The sequence below is a fragment of the Hyperoodon ampullatus genome (genome assembly GCF_949752795.1).
Source record: "Hyperoodon ampullatus genome assembly, chromosome: 9".
Taxonomy (NCBI): Eukaryota; Metazoa; Chordata; class Mammalia; order Artiodactyla; family Ziphiidae; genus Hyperoodon; species Hyperoodon ampullatus.
The window spans coordinates 36,329,101-36,350,121 of NC_136922.1; the positions used below are offsets into that span (position 1 = coordinate 36,329,101).

A 21,021-nucleotide genomic window follows, 5' to 3' on the forward strand; every position below is an offset into this window, starting at 1 on the left:
CGTGGTAGCTGGTGGATGACGTAGAAACCCGGCGTCCGGAGAGAGGCGGTTATTGACTGCGTAAGCAGTGCGTGCCGTGAGAAACCTGACCAGCCGCATGGCTGCGGGTTGCTCAGCGTCTCCGCGGCCGAAGGCGGCCTCAGAAGGGCCGGTGGTGGGACCGGCCGGCGTCTTGCCTTGCCTAGAATTGCCTACCTACGCGGCCGCTTGTGCGCTCGTGAATAGCCGCTACTCCTGCCTGGTGGCGGGGCCGCACCGAAGACACATCGCACTGTCGCCGCGCTACCTTAACAGGAAACGCACCGGTATCCGAGAACAGCTCGATGCCGAGCTCCTGCGCTACTCCGAGAGGTACCAGTCTCTTACACTTTTCTTTCCCAGAGCGGACAACATCATAACGTTGCTTACTGCTCCTTCTTTGGGGCACGGGAGGGGGCAGCGGGTGGACGTCTTAATGGCGCAGCAGAAAAGGGGCGAATGGGAGGTCTCACCGGCCTCGGCGAGCTTATCCCGAGGCATTCTGGAATGGCAGTCCACCTCGAGAGGCTAGTGCCTCCCTGGTCAAGATCTGTACAGAGTCCCTTTCATAGGCAAGAAAGAAAACGTTAAGGTGACATGAATTGTGTCGGCGGAAGGGGTGAAGAAGCTCGCTCCACGAGAGGTAGAGGTAAGAATAGACCAGGGGTTTGGAGACCGGTTAGTTCTGTATGTTTTCTCATTTGACAGTGAAAGTTTGGAATGCAGTACTTCAAAAGATTCTCTCTCACTATATAGAAAATTATACATGAAGCATTAATATTTCGTTTAATCGTTTATTTATAAACCACGAAGGGCGGTTTTTATTGTTTTGGCCCTGGTACTCTCCCTGGGTTCTTTTCTCTTGGACCTGATCAGGGATGAGAGAAATACTATTACTTTGTTTCCTTTTTAAGAGTAGGAAAAGGAAAGCCTATTGCTCTTGAAGGTGAAAAAAAACCTTTTGATGCATTTAAAGTAAGATATTCGAAAATAACTTGAAAACTCTTAGAATTACAAGGGTGGAGGGTCAGGGGGAGGGGGCAGATATACCTTAATATTCCTCTAGACCACTTGGCTGGAAAGTAAGGGTTATAAAACTAGAGTGAGTGGATTCCCTGGGGATTCGTCATTACCCTTCAGGAATTTAATGAACCCATGGAAATTGCAGTTTTCCTATGTCAGTTTTCTTGGGTAAAGCATCCAGGGTTTTCGCTACTTTCTCAAGGGATCCTGAACACTACGCAGGTTAAGCATCTAGAATTTGCAGCTTCCTCCAAGCACCAGCACACACTTGTGTGTCTATTTTGTATACTAGAGACGTGGGATATATATATAAAAAAAAACAAGATCCCTGTTTCAAGGAGCTTTAAGCACTAGTAAAGATATAGATGTAAGCCAGATAAATCAATGAAATGTTAAAATTTGACAGAAATCTAAATTAAGTTATAGTAAGAAGTGGTGAATTGGATCTTAGGACCTTTGAGAACAACTTGGTAGGAGGAGGGTACTTTTGAGATATCAGCATTCTGGGCAAAAAGAGTGGCGTAAACAAATGGATAGTAGTTGTGAAGTAGAATACTTTGCCCAGATAATTGTAAGTACTTTATAACTGAAGTAAAGTTTATATCAGGGGAAAGACATTGGGTACAGCTGGAGAGGAGGGCAGTGGCTCAAGGATGGGGTGGAGGATAATTCAGAAAGGATGGCCATTTTGCTCTTCCCCTCCTGCCTTTGCCAGGTGTTTTTTGTTTGTTTGTTCTGTTTGCTTAAGCAGGAAGCTGGGTTACCACTTTGTCCTCTCAATCACCTCCAACTCTGAAACTTGGCACACTCTTGAGACAGTGGTACCTGTGATGTCTGGGACATAAGCAGATTTGCAGTTTAAGAAACCACTTGATAGCATTATGTGATGGTTTAAGGAGAATGAGACAGTAAATATGAAGAAAAATTAAGAGCTTGTTATACTTGTCCAAGAGAAAATTGATTCGAGAGGATGCATTTGGGAGATTTAAGGATATGTAAGGTGGTCATAAAATCTGGAAACATAGATGTTTGATCTGTAACTAATTAATGCCTCCACTTTGACAGGCTAGAGGAATAGGAACCATTACACCAGAGAGATGAGGAACTGACTGGATAATGATAATTTCTGTAACTGAATTGGACAGTGTGACCATGTGGTCTAAGTTGCACTCTGAACAGATCTGAACTCCCCACCCTACCCCCCATTATTTTTGGGGTGTGCTAAAAACTCCAGTTTATTCTGTGCAAAAGGGGCACCATACATTAAACTGTGCATTAATAATGAGGGACAAAACATTGAATATATCAAGAATTGTAATATTGATCCACCATTTATCATACATAGTTTATGTTTCCAGACTTTGGGGCCATCCTATACAATCAGGAGGACATGCTTCTCTTTGTTTAAGAAATAAGGAAAAGGAGAGAATTGAGAATGGCTCTCATGTTAGTTATCTCAACAGCATCCCCTACGTGACACACTGTCCACCTTTTTTTTTTCCCATTGACAGAATTTTTTAAAGATAATACCATTTCAATTTTGAAAAGTCTGCCTAGAGAAAATGAGTAGGTTTCCAAAATCACATTATAATTTCTAAGTTATATCTTTGAGAGGTCATTAAGAAAAAAAAAATTCTTATCCCTTTTGTATATGACAGCTCTTGAGTTATTTGAAGGTGGCAAATATGTTTCCCTCCCTGTAGTTCCAGAAAAGGCTTAAGTGTGCATGCAGTCTAATCATCCCTTAAACTTGATTTAATTGTTTTCTAAATATCTCAGGTGAGGCTACCACTCTGCCCTGAAACCTACTTAGGATGGTTTCAGAAAAGCAAAGGTAAAAGAGGGAAACATATAATGTTGAGGTATCTGTCTGTGTCTGATGATTTCTAGTAAATTTTATGCAGTGAGTTGCTTCCCAAAAGGTTTGCTGGATTTATACAAATTCTTTTGGGCTTAGGCTCTATGGTCACATTCCCTAGTCAGCAGTTCTGAACCCTGCAGAACTCAGTATGCCCTCTTATAAGAAATATTTTGCAGTACTACCTTTACTGTCATTGGAAACACACTCTTAAACTATACCTTGAATCATTGTGAATGTATCAGTTGCAAATGTAGATTGGTGCAGGGATCTTGAGTTGACAACTCATAACATACAGTGTCTATAGTGGTAAAATGCTATTCTGAAATAATGTGTATATTCTCAGTAAAGTTCCATGCAAAACAAGCTACTCTTGAATTTATATATTAGTTATATTCCTGGAAATTTTAACTTATATTGAAACCATGCAAAGATTTTATGTTCATACACACACATGCATATATGTATATATTTTTAGGTACTATGACCGACTATTTATAAATGTTTATAAAATGAGGTTTGTCCACTCATTTAACTCATGTAGAGCTAGGGACAGTTTTCATTGTGTAGGACTGTTTTGTACATGGCAGAATGAAGTTTCCCATCCCTGGCCTTTGCAGTGTGACAACTATCCATAAAATGTGAATTTTATTTCATCTTTATTTTATTTTTGAGTCATATGGGGGTTGCAGTGGTGAACTAGACTGATACCATTTTTTTTTTTTTTTCTCAGTGTCTTGGGACTGGCTACACCAACATACGCATTTATTACATTTAGAAACACTGATTAGTACCACAAACTCCCAAATGCCCCTTAGGGGACAACAGTTTTCCCCCACTTGAAACTCTTTAATTGCTGATTAGGGGAAACAAAGTGTTAATTTTGTTTTTCTTTCTCATGTGGCAGTTACTTTTTTTTTAAACCCCTCCTTTCTCTCTGTTTTCTGGGCCCCTAATATTCTCTTTGTGATGGTATAGTTCCTGCTTAGGAAAGCCACATGCAGAAATTAGTAATTTAAAAGGGTGCTTTCTGGAATAAGTCTCTGAGTTTATGGATTTCCTAATTTGGTATTTAATTAAGTTCTGTTCCAGTGACTCCTGGCTGTTTTAAACAACTGCTACTAGGTATAAATTCTTACTCTTATTCTCTGTGAACCATTCTAGAAGTTTGAGTTCACCAAAAATGTTCTTTGCTCTCAAAGGCCTTAGACTCCTGTCTGGAATCCAAACATGTAAACAAAGAGATTAGGTAAATAAGAACAGTGCTCAGAGTCCTATAGGAGTAGAGGCAGCATGATTTCAGCCTTGCCTGGGGGAGTCAGGAAAGTTTTCAGAAACATGTAGGCAGTTGCTGTGGCAGTGAAGCCACCAGCTCAGACTCCTTAGTAGCTGTAATTTTTTTTTTGCGGCACGCGGGCCTCTGACTGTTGTGGCCTCTCCCGTTGCGGAGCACAGGCTCCGGACACACAGGCTCAGTGGCCATGGCTAATGGGCCTAGCCGGTCCGCGGCATGTAGGATCTTCCCGGACCGGGGCACAAACCCGTGTCCCCTGCATCGGCAGGCGGACTCTCAACCACTGCGATACCAGGGAAGCCCCAGTAGCTGTAAGTTTTTAAGAACTTGGAAATGACATTTGGAAATAGTAGTTGTCCCCTAATCCTGTATGTTTAATCAACATACAGATGATTGATTGATTGATTGATTGTGTGTGTTGGGTCTTCGTTTCTGTGCATGGGCTTTCTCTAGTTGCAGCGAGCGGGGGCCACTCTTCGTCGCAGTGTGCGGGCCTCTCACTGTCGCGGTCTCTCTTGTTGCAGAGCACAGGCTCCAGACGCGCAGGCTCAGCAGTTGTGGCTCACGGGCCTAGTTGCTCCGCGGCATGTGGGATCTTCCCAGACCAGGGCTCAAACCCGTGTCCCCTGTATTGGCAGGCAGATTCTCAATCACTGCGCCACCAGGGAAGCCCCGAACATACAGATGAAAGTGTCAGAGTCAGTTCTCAAAAAATGAAATAGTTGTATTTGTTAACATTTTGTTTTACTAGCAACAGTTGTAGTTTGGGGATTTTTCTCCATTAAGTCATTGGCTTTAATATTCAGGGGCTTCAGCTTTGACCCTAATACTTCTCTTGCTATATGCCATCTAGTACAGAAATTCGGTAATGGTGGATAATACCAAAATTGCCTTGATTCAGTAATATTCACAGAAATAGACATTTTTCTTGCTAAGTCCCATTTTTTCTCATTCTAGCATGACTAGAATTCAGATGAATAGGGAAGAAGTGTCAACTTATTGCTCTTGCATACTTGGACATTTTGTTTCTGGCTACCTATCTTGAATAATTATTTTTAACTTAGCCATTATTTTTGAACCCTTTGGCAAAATTGAACTTCTAAAGTTGTTGCAGACTAATCATATACTACTGTGCTTTTGCCATGGGCGATTATATTAGGAGATGTATACTCCTTGGACTCAGAATATCTAATCAATTAAAAGGGGATAAACATATCGTTTTTCTTTTCTTTTCTTTTTTTTTTTTTTTTTTTACAGCCTGTTAGGTGTACCCATTGCTTATGATAACATCAAAGTAGTGGGTGAATTGGGAGATATTTATGATGATCAAGGACACATTCATCTTAACATTGAAGCAGATTTTGTTATTTTCTGCCCTGAACCGGGGCAAAAACTTATGGTATGTATCTCTTTTTTTTTTTTATCTTTCTTTGTATAGTTATTTAATTATGTAATTAGGAAAATTTTAAGAGACTGTACACCTTGGAATACACAAGGATTGCTTTTGTAGGTAACAAAATCATTTTTAAGGAAACAATAAAAATTATTTTCCATCAGTTTAATCTAGGTAAGTTTTTAAAATTATTTTTATTGAAGTATAGTTGATTTGCAATGTTCTGTTAGTTTCAAGTGTACAGCAAAGTGATTCAGGTGATATATATTCATATATACGTATATATATATTCTTTTTCAGACTGTTTTCCATTATAGGTTATTACAAGACATTGAATATAGTTCCCTGTGCTATACAGTAGGTTCTTGTTGTTTATTTTATATATAATAGTCTGTATCTGTTAACCCAACCTCCTAATTTATCCTCCTTCCCCTTTGGTAACCATAAGTTTGTCCTTTATGTTTGTGAATCTACTTCTGTTCTGTAAATAAGTTTATTTTTATCATTTTTTAAAATTCCACGTATAAGTGGTATCATATGATACTTGTCCTTCCCTGACTTATTTCACTTAGTATGATAATCTCTAGGTCCATCCATGTTGCTGCAAATGGCATTATTTCATCCTTTTATGGCTGAGTAATATTCTATTGTGTGTGTGTGTGTGTGTGTGTGTGTGTATGTGTACCACATCTTCTTTATCCATTCCTCTGTCCATGGACACTTAGGTTGCTTCCATGTCTTGGCTATTGTAAATAGTGCAGCTGTGAACATCGGAAGCATGTATCTTTTAGAATTAGTTTTTGTCTTTTCTGGATATATGCCCAGGAGTGCAATTGCTGGATCATATGGTGACTCTATTTTTAATTTTTTAAGGAACCTCCGTACTGTTCTCCATAGTGGCTGCATCAGTTTACATTCCCACTAACAGTGTAGGAGGGTTCCATTTTCTCCACACCCTCTCCAGTATTTATTGTCTGTAGACTTTTTGATGATGGCTTTTCTGAAAGGTGAGGTGATACCTCATTGTGGTTCTGATGTGCATTTCTCTGGTAATTAGTGATGTTGAGCATCTTTTCATCTGTATGTCTTCTTTGGAGAAATGTCTGTTTAGGTCTTCTGCCCATTTTTTGATTGGGTTGTTTGGTTTTTTTGATGCTGAGCTCTATGAGTTCTTTGTATATATTGGAAATTATTCCCTTGTCAGTCACATTGTTTGCAAATATTTACTCCCGGTCCATAGGTTGTCTTTTCATTTTGTTTATGGTTTCTTTTGTGCAAAATCTTTTAAATTTAATTAGATCCCATTTGTTTATTTTTGCTTTTATTTCCATTACTCTAGGAGATGGATTCAAAAAAATATTGCTGTGATTTATGTCAAAGAGTGTTCTGCCTATGTTTTACTCCAGCAGTTTGAGTATCTGGTCTTACATTTAGGTTTTTAATCCATTTTTAGTTTATTTTTGTATGTGGCATTAGAAAATGTTCTAATTTCATTCTTTTACATGTAGCTGTCCAGTTTTCCCAGCACTGCTTATTGAAGAGATTGTCGTTTCTCCATTGAATATTCTTGCCTCCTTTGTCATAGATTAATTGACCATTAAGTGCATGGGTTTATTTCTGGGCTTTCTATCCTGTTCCACTCATCTATGTGTCCATTTTTGTGCCAGTACCATGCTGTTTTGATGACTGTAGCTTTGTAGTATAGTCTGAAGTCAGGGAGCTTAATTACTCCAGCTCCCTTATTCTTGCTGAAGATTGTTTTGGCTATTTGGGTTTTTTTGTGTTTCCATACAAATTTTAAAATTATTTGTTTTAGTTCTCTGAAACTGCCATTGGTAATTTGATAGCGATTGCATTGAATCTGTAGCTTGCCTTGGGTAGTATGGTTATTTTAATAATACTGATTTTTCCAATCCAAGAACACAGTATATCTTTCCATCTGTTTATGTTGTCTTCAATTTCTTTTCAGTTTTTGGAGTACAGGTCTTTTGCCCCCTTTGGTAGGTTTATTTGCAGGTGTTTATTTTTGACATGATGGTTAATGGGATTGTTTCCTTAATTTCTCTTTCTGATAGTTTGTTTTTAGCGTGTAGAAATACAACCAATTTCTATATACAGTAAGACCCCTACACATGAACCTTCAAGTTGCAAACTTTCAAAGATGGAAACGTGCCTTCCATCAACGTCAGGCATGAGTGAAATCACAACTTGCCTTCTGTCTCCTATTGCTCATGATCCTTCAGCTCTGCCATCTCCCACCTCCTCTCCCTCCTCCAGTCAGTAACTCTTCTTGCCTCTTCACTTGATGCCAGCCCTGGTATGCCAGCTGTTGTACTGTACTACTGTACTTTTTAAGGTATTGTACTGTAAGATTAAAAGTGTTTTATTTTTTTGTGTTTTTTATGTATTATTTGTGTGAAAAGTATCATATACCTATTACAGTACAGTACTGTACAGCTGATTATGTTAGTTGGGTACCTAGGCTAACTTTGTTGGACTTACAAACAAATTGGACTTATAAATGTGCTCTCAGAATGGAACTCATTCATATGTAGGGTACTAACTATTAATTTTGAATCCTGCAACTTTACCAAATTCATTGATGAGCTCTACTTGGTTTTTGGTGGCATCTTTAGGATTTTCTATGTATAGTATATCATGATCTGCAAACAGTGACAGATTTACTTCTTCCTTTCCAATTTGGATTCAGTTTATTTCTTTTTCTTCTATGATTGCTGTGCTAAGACTTCCAAAACTGTGTTGAATAAAAGTGCTGAAAGTGCTCATCTTTGCCTTGTTCCTGAACTTAGATGGAATACTTTCAGCTTTTCACCACTGAACTTGACATTAGCTGTCGGTTTGTCATGTATGGCCTTTACTATGTTGACGTTTGTTTACTCTCTGCCCACTTTCTGGAGCGTTTTTACTGTAAATAGATGTTAAATTTTATCAGAAGCTTTTTCTGCTTCTATTGAGATGATCATATGGTTTTTACTCTTCACTTTGTTAATGTGTTGTATCACGTTGATTGATTTGCGTATTTTGAAGAATCCTTACGTCCCTGGGATAAATCCCACTTGATCATGGTGTATGATCATTTTAATGTATTTTTGGATTTTGTTTGCTAGTATTTTGTTGAGGATTTTTGCATCTATGTTCATCAGTGATATTGGCCTGTAATTTTTCTTTTTTGGTATCTTTGTCTGGCTTTGGTATCAGGATGATGGTGGCCTTATAGAATGAGCTTGGGAGTGTTCCTTCCTCTGCAATTTTTTAGAATAGTTTCAAAAGGATAGGTGTTAACTGTTCTTTAAATGTTTGATAGAATTCACCTGTGAAGCCATCTGGTCCTGGACTTTTGTCTGGGGGAAGTTTTTAAATCACTGTTTCAATTTCAGTACTTCTGATTAGTCTGTTCATATTTTCTTTTCTTCCTGGTTCAGTTGTATCTTTCTAAGAATTTCTCCATTTCTTCAAGGTTGTCCATTTTATTGGTGTATAGTTGTTTTGTTGTAGTCTCTTATTATCCTTTGTATTTCTGTGGTGTCAGTTGCAACTTCTCCTCTTTGATTTCTAACTTCATTGATTTGAGTGCTCTCCTTTTTTTCTTGATGAGTCTGGCTAAACTTTTATCAATTTTCTTTATCTTTTCAAAGAAATAACTTTTAGTTTCATTGATCTTTTCAATTTTTTTTTTTTGTTTATTTCATTTATTTCTGCTCTGATCTTTTGATTTCTTTCCTTCTACTAACTTTGGGTTTTGTTTGTTCTTCTGTCTTTCATTGTTTTAGGTGTAAGGTTAGGTTTATTTGGGATTGTTCCTGTTTCCTGAGGTAAGATTGTATTGCTGTAAACTTCCCTCTTAGAACTGCTTTTGCTGCATCCCAAAGGTTTTGGACCATCATGTTTTTGTTGTCATTTGTCTTTAGGTGTTTTTTGATTTCCTCAGTGTTCCATTGGTTTAGTAATATATTGTTTAGCATCCACGTGTTTGTGTTTTTTACAGTTTATTTCCTGTGGTTGATTTTTAATCACATAGCCTTGTGGTCAGAGAAGATGCTTGATATGATTTCAGTTTTCTTAAATTGACTGAGGCGTGTATTGTGGCCCCAGATGTGATCTATCCTGGAGAATGTTCCATGTGCACTTGAGAAGAAAGTGTATTTTGGTGCTTTCAGATGGAATGTTCTAAAAATATTAATTAAGTCCAGCTTTGTGTCATTTAAGGCCTGTGTTTCCGTATAGATTTTTGTCTGGATGATCTGCCCATTGATGAAAATAGGGTGTTAAAGTCCCCCACTATTATTGTGTTAATGTTGGTTTCTCCTTTTATGTCTGTTAGCATTTGCCTTGTATATTGAGATGCTCCTATGTTGGGTGCATATATATTTACAATTGTTATATATTCTTTGATTGTTCCCTCGATCATTATGTAGTTTCTTTCTTTGTCTCTTGTAATGTTCTTTATTTTTAAGTCTATTTTGTTTGATATAAGTATTGCTACTCCAGCTTTCTTTTGATTTCCATTTGCGTGGAATACCTTTCTCCATCCCCTCACATTCAGTCTGTATGTGTCCCTAGATGTGAAGTGGATCTCTTGTAGATAGCATGTATACGGGTCTTGTTTTTGTATCCATTGAGCAAGTCTGTGTCTTTTGTCGGGAGCGTTTATTTACATTTAAGGGAATTATTGATATGAATGTTTTTATTGCTATTTTGTTAATTGTTTTGGATTTGTTTTTTAAGGTCTTTTTTCTTCCCTTCCTCTTTTGTTCTCTACTCTGGTGATTTGATGTCTATCTTTAATGATGTGTTTGGATTGCTTTTTTTGTGTATCTATTACAGATTATTGGTTTGTGGTTCCCAGGAGGTTTTGATATAGAAGTCTATATATGTACAAGATTGTTTGAAGTTGCTGATCTTTTAATTTCAAAAGCAGTTCCAATATCCTGCATTTGTACTTTTCTCACGATTGTTGGTTTGTGTGTGGACGATTTCCTGCCTTTATGTTTGCCTTTACTGGTGAGCTTCCCCATTCGTAATTTTCTTGATTCTAATTGTGGCCTTTTCTTTTCCACCTAGAGAAGTTCCTTCAGGATTTGTTGTAATGCTGGTTTGGTGGTGCTGAAATCTTAGTTTTTGCTTGTCTATAATACTTGATTTCTCTGTCAAATGTGAACAAGAGCCTTGCTGGGTAGAGTATTCCTTGTTTTAAATTTTTCCCTTTCGTTAGTTTAAATGTATTGTGCCTCTCTCTTCTGGTCTGCAGAGTTTCTGTTGAAAAATCAGCTGATAAACTTATGGGGGTTCCCTTATATGTTATTTGTTGCTTCTCCCTTGTTTTAATATTTTTTCTTTAATTTTTGTCAGTCTGGTTAATATGTGTCTTGGTGTGTTCCTCCTTGGGTTTATCTTGTATGGGACTCTGTGCTTCCTGGACCTGAGTGAGTGTTTCCTTTCTCACGTTAGAGAAGTTTTCAGCTATAATCTCTTCAAATATTTTCTCAGGCCCTTTCTCTTTGCCTTCTGGGACCCATATAATGCGAATGGTGGTGCATTTAATGTTGCCTCAGAGGTCTCTGAGACTGTCCTCATTTCTTTTCATTCTTTTTTCTTTAGTCTGTTCCATGACAGTGATTTCCACCATTCTGTCTTTGAGCTAACTTATTTGTTTTTCTGCCTCAGTTATTCTGCTATTGATTCTTCTACTGTATTTTTCATTCCAGTTATTGTATTCATCTGTTTGTTCTTTAAAAACACCTCATGCAACTTCTTCGTTTGTGCTGCCAATTTTTTCCCCCAAGATCTTAGATTATCTTTACTATCATTACTTTAAATTCTTTTTCAGTAAGTTGCCTGTCTCCACTTCATTTAGTTGTTCTTGTAGGTTTTTATCTTGTTCCTTCATCTGGAACGTATTTCTTTGCCATCTCATTTTGTCTAACTTTCTGCGTTTGTGGTCTCCGTAGCTCCTCTTGCTTCAGGTGTCTGCCCTCTTGTTGGTGACGCTGATCCTGAGGCTTATGCGGGCTTCTTGGTGGAAGGTACCAGTCCTTGCCCACTGGTGGGTGGAGCTGGGTCTTGTCCCTCTGGTGGGCAGGGCCATGTCAAGGGGTGTGTTTATAGGTGGCTGTGAGCTCAGTGTGGCTTTAAGGACCCTGTCTGCTGATGGGTGGGGCTGTTTTCCTATCCTGCTGGTTGTTTGGCCTGAGGCTTTTCATCACTGGAGCCTGCAGGCTGTTGGGTAGGGCCAGGTCTTGATGCCAAAATGGCAACCTTTAGGAGAGCTCACACTGATCAGTATTCTCTGGGGCCTCTGCCACCAGTGTTCTTGCCCCCACCATGAGCCACAGCTGACCCCCCACCTCCCCCCCACCAGAAATCCTCCAAGACCCATAGGTAGTCCGGCCCCAGCTCCTATGGAGTTACTGCATTATGCTGGGTCCCAGTGTATATGAAGCCTTGTGTGCGCCCTCCATGAGTGGAGTCTGTTTCCCCCAGTCCTGTGGAGCTCCTACACTCAAGCCCCGCTGGCTTTCAAAGCCAAGTGCTTTTAGGGATTCCTCCTCCTGATGCCAGACCCTCTGGCTGGGAAGCCTGACATGGGGCTCACTCTTGTGGGAGAACCTCTGCAATATAATTAATTTTGCAGTTTGTGGGTTGCCCATCTGGTGGGTATGGGATTTGATTATGTCGCGAAAAGGCCCCTCCTGCCGTCTCACTTTGTTTTTTGTCTTTGAATGTAAAATATCTCTTTTGGTGGGTTCCAGTCTTCTTTATCGCTGATTGTTCAGCAGTTAGTTCTGATTTTGGTGCTTCTGCAAGAGGAGGTTAGCTCAAGTCCTTCTACTCTGCCGTGTTTTCTGGAATTGAGAGGCTGCTTTTAGTTTGGATGCTTGCTGTCTCTTTCCTCACTGTGTGCTTGCCATTATCCCCTTGATATGGGTGTGTAGGTACAGCCTTCCTTACATGCTCCCCGGATAGTAGGGGCAGCACATGGCACCTGGTGAAAGGTCTTGTGTGGGTGGCCACTCTCCACTCCTGGGACACCAGGGACAGAGCGTGTTGCCTGGTCATGGGTCTCGTATGGATGGCTGTTCTCATGCCCTCCTGAGACAGTAGGGGCAGGGCCTGCTCATGGGTGTTCTATGGGCGACTACTCTCCACACCCTCTTGGGACAGTGGGGGCTGTGCTTGATGCCTGTTCATGAGTCTCGTATGGGCTGGTGCTATCTGTGCACTCCTGGGACAGCAGGGGTAGAGCTTCACGCCCGCTTCAAGGGTCTCGTATGGGTGGCTGCTCTCCATGCACTCCTGGGACTGGGACAGGGCAAGGCCTGGCGCCTGCTTGCAGGTCTTTTAGCAGCGGTCCATGCCAGCCTCAGGAGCCTGCCATGGTGGCAGTGACTCAGCACACTGCTGGAGCTACTGTAGTGGTGTCCTGTTGTCTGGGAGCACTCACAGGGGAAAGAAACTCGTGGTGGGCCTAGTCCTTTCCCTGGGTCTGACCTCTGAAGCCTGAGCTTCAGCACTCAGCCCCCCTCCCACACCAACAGAGGAGTGTCTCAGGCTGGGGAATGCAGTGTGGCAGTGCCGATCTTCTGTGCATGTTATTCTCCGTTTTGCCTTCTGCACACCAGTTACTGCTCTCTCCTCTTAGGCTATGAAGCTACCCCTCCATACATTCTGATCTCCCTGTTGGTGAAGAGACTTCCAGGGTGTGGGAACCTTTCCTCCTTCACAGCTCCTTCTTTGGCGTGCAGGACCCATTGCGATTCCTTCTTTTTCATTTTCCTTATATCCTACCTGGCTATGGGGAGGTTTTCTTGTGATCGGAAGTCTGAGGTCTTTTGGCATTTAGTAGATGTTCTATGTGAATTGTTCCACTAGTAGATGTATTTTTAATATTTTTGTGGGAGAAGGTGAGCTCTCCATGTCATACTCCTCTGCCATCTTGATCCCCTCCAGCCAGTCTGTGAACTTTGGTTGGAGCATTTAGTCCATTTACATTTAAGGTAATTACCAATATGTATGTTGTTATGGCTGTTTTTTAAAATTGTTTCAGACTTGTTTTTGTAGGTCTTTCTTTTTTTCCCCTTTTTAAATTTTATTCTCTTGTGAGTGGGTGATTAGTGTTATGTTTGGATTCCTTTTGTCTTTTGTGTGTGTATATCTATTACAGATTTTTGGTTTGTGGTTACCATGAGGTTTTTGTAGAGCAGTCTCTCTCTCTCTATATATATAACACACATATATATAACATATACATATATATAACACACATATATATATATGTATGTGATTGCTTTTAAGGTGTTAATCTCTTAATTTCAAATGCATTTTAAATGCCCTGCACTTGTACTCTTCTCCCCTCATGATTACTATTTTTGATACCATATTTTACATCTAATTGTTTTGTGTTTCCCTTAATTGCTTATTGTGGATGTAGGTGATTTTTACCACTTTAGTGTTTTCCCCTTCTTACTAGCTTTGCATATGGGTGATTTCCTACCTTTACTATGTTTGCTTTTACTGGTGAGTTTTTGCATTTTGTAATTTCCTTGTTTCTAGTTGTGGCATTTTCTTTTTTGCCTAGAGAAGTTCCTTTAACATTTGTTGTAAATCTCATGTTGTGGTGCTTAATTCTTTTAGTTGTTGCTTATCTGTGAAGGTTTTAATTTCTCCATCAAATCTTATGAGACCCTTGCTGGGTATTTATTCTTGGTTGTAGGTTTTTCCCTTTCATCACTTTAAATATATATATCTTGCTACTCTCTTCTGGCTTGTGGAGTTTCTGCTGAAATATTAGCAGATAGCCTTATGGGAGTTACCTTGTAGGTTATCTGTTGCTTTTCAGTGTGTCTTGGCATGTTCTTTGAGTTCATCCTGTATGGGACTCTACATTTCCTGGACTTGAGTGCCTCTTTCCTTTCCCAGGTTAGGGAAGTTTTCAGCTATTATCTCTTCAGATATTTTCTCAGGCCCTTTCTCTCTTAACCTTCTGTGTCCCCTATCATGTGAATCTTACTGCAGTTGATATTGTCCTAGAGGTGTCTTAAACAATGTCATTTTTCATTCTTTTTTCTTTTTTCTGTTCAGTGGGAGTCTAGGCAAGTTTTTAAACTCCATGCTACTAAAACTGACATGCATGTACAGAGTATATGCCCCATCCAATTTATTCTCTGTATACCATCAGAATGATTTTAAAGGGTTAAAAAATTTTTTTATTATTTTATAACTTCTCAAATATATACAAGTATAGTTTGTTTATATAGGATTCAGATGGTATAGCAATATATAGAACTGGAGTTGCAAATCCAAATAGCTGTGGGACCAGACAGGTAATGGAAATGAATGATAGGGGTCAGGGCATCCATACTGTGCTGTGGAAATGAAGCCCCTGTGGGGAAGGTCTTTCAGTTTTTTGTTTTTTGTTTTTTAAGAGAAGGTGAAAATGCAGAAATTGATGTGAAATCTACTAAAATGTGTACATTTATCCACATCACTTGCTCCTTTCCCACCAGCAGTTTTCTGTGTTCATATGTACTTGTTATATATGTATTTTTTCCTTTAACTAAAATACATGTCTATAGGAATTGTTTAGTCTATGAGAACTATTAACTAGCCCTTGATACTGTTAATTAAAATGTAGGTCAGATTTCACTATAACAAAATTACAAGGCCTTTCTAATTTAAAAATATTTTTGAATGTCATTTGAACTGCTAGAAATACTACCGTTGCCCTCCAAACTGGGATCCTATAAGCTCCATACTATTAAAGTTGGTGGTAGATTTGTACTTTAAAATTCCCAAATTAAACTGTCATCTTTTTGTAAATTATCATAAATGTAAATATGTGCATGGAAATAACATTCTAATTGTACAGAAAGTGAAATGAAGTTAAATTATCCCTTTTACTCTATCCCCTACAATAAGATCTAGTCCTCAAATACATTTGACCATTTTTTTCCATTAATAATGAGATATAGTTTACATACAATATAATGTATCATTTAATTTACATACAGTAAAATGCAATAGATCATCCTGTGCAGCCCAGTGAATTTTGACAAGTGCATATACCATTCTCTCTCCTTAGAAGTGACTCTCGTGCCCTGTCCTGGTCAATCCCCTTTATCCTAGATACAAACACTATTCTGATTTCATTATCATAAATTAATTTCACTTGTTCTGTAATTCCTTATTAGTGGAATTTTTCATTATACACTCACAGTCTGGTCTCTTTTGGTTATGTTTTTGAGTAATATCCATGCTATCGGGTATACTGGTGGATTTTGTCATCTAATCGTTCATGGTATTCAGTTATATGAGTATATATGTACTTTGGTTATCAATTTGATTATCCAGCCTCATTGATGGACATTTGGGTTGTTTCCAGTCTGGACCTGTTATGAACAGAGCTATTGTAAACATGTATTTTCATTTCTCCTAAGTAGAAACTTGAAGCAGTATTGCTAGGTCACAGGGTAAACGTGTGTTTAACTTTATGGAGAACTAATATCCCCTTCAGTACTTCCAGTTGCTCTGCATTCTTGCCAACAATTCGTGTTGTCTTTTGATTTTACTGGTGGGCATATGGTAGTTTTTCCTTACGGTTTTAATTTGTATTTCCCTCATGAGCTCTTTTTCATATGTTTCGGTAAGAAGGGCCTGTTCAAGTAATTTACCCCTTTTTAACTGGGGTTTTATATTCTTTTTATAGTTTTGGTACAAATTCTTTTCAGGTAACTGTATTGTGAGTATTCTTTACCAGTCTGTCTTATTTATTAACTTTTAATGGTACCATTCGACAAGCAGAAGCTTTTAATTTTGATGCAGTCTAATTTATCATATTGTACTTTCTAGATCCTATCTAAGAAACTTGGCTACCCCTCAGTTGCAAGGATATTCTTTAAGATTCTAGAATTTTTGTAGTTTTAGCTTTTCTGTGTAGGTCTGTGATCAATCTTGTTTTTTCGTATGTAGTACTTTGTAGGTCCTTGAGCTCCATTCTCTTGCCCATATTCAGTGTTCTCAACCCATACATTGAAAAGACTTTCCTTTGCTCATTGAGTATTTTTTAATTGAAAACTTTGACTGAATGGAAAGTATAGCATTCTCATATACATCACCTCCTTCCCACACCCCTCCCCCCCAAAAAACACCTCACATAAACATACTATTTCAGTTATTATTGACATACATACAGATGTGGTACATTTGTTACAATTGTTGAGCCAATATTGATACATTATTAAAGTATATAGTTTACAGTAGAGTTCACTCTTTGTATTGTACATTCTTTGAGTTTTGACAAAGGTATAATGACATGTATCCAACATTACAGTATCCTATGGAATAATTGGTCACTCCTCTAAACATCCTCTGTGCTCTACCTATTCATCGCTCCCTCCCTTGGAAACTATGGCAACTACTTTTTTTTATCTTTAACTGTCTCCATAGTTTTGCCTTTTCCAGAATGTCATATAGTGGAATCAGAGTATGTAACCTTTTCAGATTGGCTTCTTTCACGTACAAATATGTGTTTAAGGTTCCTCCATGTCTTTTTCTTGGCTTGATAGCTTCTTTCTTTTTATTGCTGAATAATATTCTAATGTATAGATGTAGCACAGATTCTTCAGACCATCCAGAAAGTACCATTCTGGAATCCAGACTTCTTATAAGGAGACAAGTAAGTTTTATTCTGTCACATGTGGAAGGAGGTACGTGGAAGGAGGTACTGCCATTAAACAACACTGTATATGTGTTATTATTTCTTACAGTTTTATAATTCAAAATATGTGATTTAAAAAAAAATGCTTCAGGTTTTCATTCATATACTTTATATATGTTGATTCCAAGGGGAATAGAAAACTAAGTTTCTTGGAAATTTAATCTTAAAATATTTTTTGATTATAAAAATCTATGATAAAATATATAAAATACATAAAATCATATATAAAATCATGTTTTGTTATAAAATCATATATTGTTATTTTATTGTTATTTAGTTTTAAAGCTTCTAGTAATGTTATGGTTTCGTTAAAATAGCCATGCTCAAGGTGAGCTTTCTAAAAACTCTACAGTGTTCCTAAAGTGGTATTTTAGTGTAATATGTGGTAAGCTTTAAATGAGGATCAACTTTTTCAATATTGAATTATACCATTATTTTGATATTTTCTATTTGAAGATCACTTTGAAGACTGTAAAGTTTGTTTCACCTTTTAACTCTTTGGCTCTCTTCTTGATGTAATACTCTTGTTTCCTTCTTCTCAGGGTACAGTTAATAAAGTGTCTTCCAGCCACATTGGCTGTTTAGTACATGGGTGCTTCAATGCCTCCATTCCTAAACCTGAGCAGATGCCAGCCGAACAGTGGCAGACTCTGGAGATAAACATGGGTGATGAACTAGAATTTGAAGTATTTCGTTTAGACTCAGATGCTGCTGGAGTATTCTGCATTCGGGGAAAACTAAATATCACTAGGTCAGTTCCAAATCACATTATTGTCATTTTGATACTTAATGGTTTCTATTAATTCTGAATTTAGGGAACATAAATCCTGCTTTTAAAAAGTTAATTTTTTTACTGGAATATTTGTACTTTCAAACCATAAAGTCAACATAAATATGAATCATAAGTGCTCTGACAGTGCATTGAATATTCTAAAGCTCTAACTGGTCTGCATTTTATTAATTCAATTTTTTATTGTCTCGTTTGTTGGTAATCTTTTTACAAGTTGATCCCTGAACTTGAGACTACTAGAAGCTTAATCATATTGCATAACAACTATTACCGTTTTGTTTTTACAGAGTTGAAACAAAAATAATTATTTTATTATTGTCATTATACCACGTAGATCATTTAATTTCTGTATTTTTCTTGTTTGGAATTCTTGTAAGAATTACTTTGATCCTGAGCCTGGGTTCATGGGAGCCAAGTTTAATGGCAGGGGAGGGGGGGTGAAACTTTCCCATCCTGTGTTAGCAACTTTTTCTAGATTCTGCCTTGATAAGGCCTTGATAAATAACAAGAGTATGGGTTAAAGTTCTAGAGCAGCTGTCCAAAAGAACTTTCTGTGATGGTAGAAATGTGCTATATTTGTGCAATATAGCTTGTTGCTCAAGCCTCACTCTTGGGCAACTGAAATGTGACTAGTGTGGCTGAGGAAGTGAATTTTTAAAGTTATCTTATTGAAATTTCTTAAATTTAAATAGTTATAATAGTTATAGGTGGCTAGTGCTACTGTATGGGACAGCAGTTCTACAGAGAGAGGGCTACTTCATTGATCCTTGTTTTCATAAAATATTCACAACTTTGAAGTCATACTGCTTCAGCATAGGTTAAGAACAATGAACTATTAGTTGAAACAAGGATTGAGGTAGTAGATAGGGAACTCCAATACTTTGATAGATATAGAAGTTTTTTTTTCCTATCAAATGTCACTGGTTTGGCTGGTAAGGCTGGGTATGGTGATGTTTAGTGTTCAGTTTTTCTGAACCAAGCTAAAATTTAGAAGCCATGTTTTTGACAAAAGTTTATGTCATTTTTATGTGTGAAATAGTCTAGGAAAAGTACTTGGGAAACAAAAACTTTAACATTTCCAAGACATGTCAATGTGCTGGGAGATAACAGGATAGAATATTCGAAATCTGTGTCCTAGGTATGTTATCTTGTACTACTGTCATTATTTAGAAAAATCTTAGCATGTGGGGAATATTCTTGATCTTATTTTGTTCTTTCATTTTTGCTTAATGTTCTGTAAATTTTTTAAACTGTTAATTTATAGTTTACAAACCAAGTGCTCTGCAGTTTCTGAAGAAGTAACAGAAACTGGCACTGAAGAAGCTACTGAAAAACCTCGAAAGAAGAAAAAGAAAAAGAAGAAAGATCCAGAGCCATATGAAGTGGAAAGTGGTACCACAGAGCTAGCAGATTTTGCAGATGTTACCATGAAGGAAGAGACAGATCTGCAGATTAATAACAATGTGAATGGCCTCTGGGAGGAAGAGCCGAAGAAGAAGAAGAAGAAAAAGCACCAGGACCTTGTTTTCCAAGGCAGTGACTCCAGTGGTTACCAAAGTGACCATAAAAAGAAAAAAAAGAAAAGAAAGCACAGTGAGGAGGCTGAATTTACACCACTTTTGGAACATGCACCTAAAAAGAAAAGGGAAAAGTAATTTTCTTTAGTGCATTTTAAATATGATTTGGTTTTTTAAAAATTGATTTACACAAAACAGATGACTAAAGTTTGAACTATGAAATGTTTTGTATTCCAATACTTTGCAAAACAGGGAACGTTTGATTAGGAGTTGAGTTTTTGGTGCTAAAACAAAACAGATAAATATGGGAAATGCCAGTATTATTAAAGTGCCATTTTACTGTATACAGAATAGAAAGGTAAGAGCTGCCCACAATCTCAACTCCTTCAATTCTTCCAGTGATACATTCTAAATAAATAAAATGATTTCTACAGTCTGCAAAAGGACTTTTAAAATACAATGTTATTTCATATCATACAGAATGAGTTTTGAGCTTGGGTTTTGTTGTTGTTACAGGTTTCACATTTAGTCATGATGTTACATGACATGCTATTTTGCTTTAATTTCTTTTATCATGGCTACTACAGTATTTCTACTGTTTAACTTAGAATGGTTTGCCAAAGGAGTTTCTGAAGTTTCCAGAGCTCTTAAGAACCTTGCCACTACTGACTGTGTGGTAGGAAACAATATTCACTATTCTTTTCTTCTAGGTGCATGTATGTTGTTTTCCTTTTTCTCTCAGTCTAAGAGGTTGATGGAGAGGCTGTTTTCTGACGTTTGTTTGTGCCTCAACCATTCTGCTTTTGTTATGTGTTGGAGAGGAGGAGAGTCTGCTGAAGACAGGAAAATGTGATTATGACTAGTGGGGAATTTCTGGGGAATTTCCCTACTTTTAACATTTGAGTTAAGCTACTAGAAATTATTATGAAGAGAAAACAGCTATTCACTGCTTTCACTGAGAAAATGTGGAATATGTCTTAACTATTGGAAAACAGTGAAGAATGAAATGACAAGCTGGTTCAGCCTGATAATCAATGCAAGGTCGTATTCATTCATTTAACAGGTATTTGATGATCTGTGTGGAAAACACATTCTGCTAAGGTCCAGGGGTATAATGGCAAACAAGGTAGAAATAATTCCTTCCCTCATGGAATGTCATAGGAAAAACAGATGCACATACACAATATAAGAAAATACAGAAAAATACTCATTGTGGTAAGTGCTACAGAGAAAAAGAAGATTGTCTGTCTACTCACTGTTAGTTGTGATCCATGGCAGCCATTTTCATTGCCATTTATCTAGTATCAGATATAGTACTTACTGGTCTTACATTGTTTAATGTTTGTTAATGTATGGGTTCCCATAGTAGTAGGTCCAAATCTGTAATGATAGAA

The 21,021-nt window shown here is 37.9% G+C and overlaps 1 protein-coding gene across 1 annotated transcript; it reads left to right on the forward strand.

Moving 5' to 3' along the window:
- Positions 1–97: 97 nt before the first annotated feature.
- POLR1F (RNA polymerase I subunit F) lies at positions 98–20,059 on the forward strand (the record flags this gene model as incomplete). Its single annotated transcript, XM_079711522.1, has 4 exons — positions 98–351; positions 5,451–5,592; positions 17,863–18,071; positions 19,375–20,059. 4 exons carry the CDS (start codon positions 98–100, stop codon positions 19,763–19,765), a joined length of 996 nt encoding a protein of 331 aa, XP_079567648.1. The 3' UTR covers positions 19,766–20,059.
- Positions 20,060–21,021: the final 962 nt, after the last annotated feature.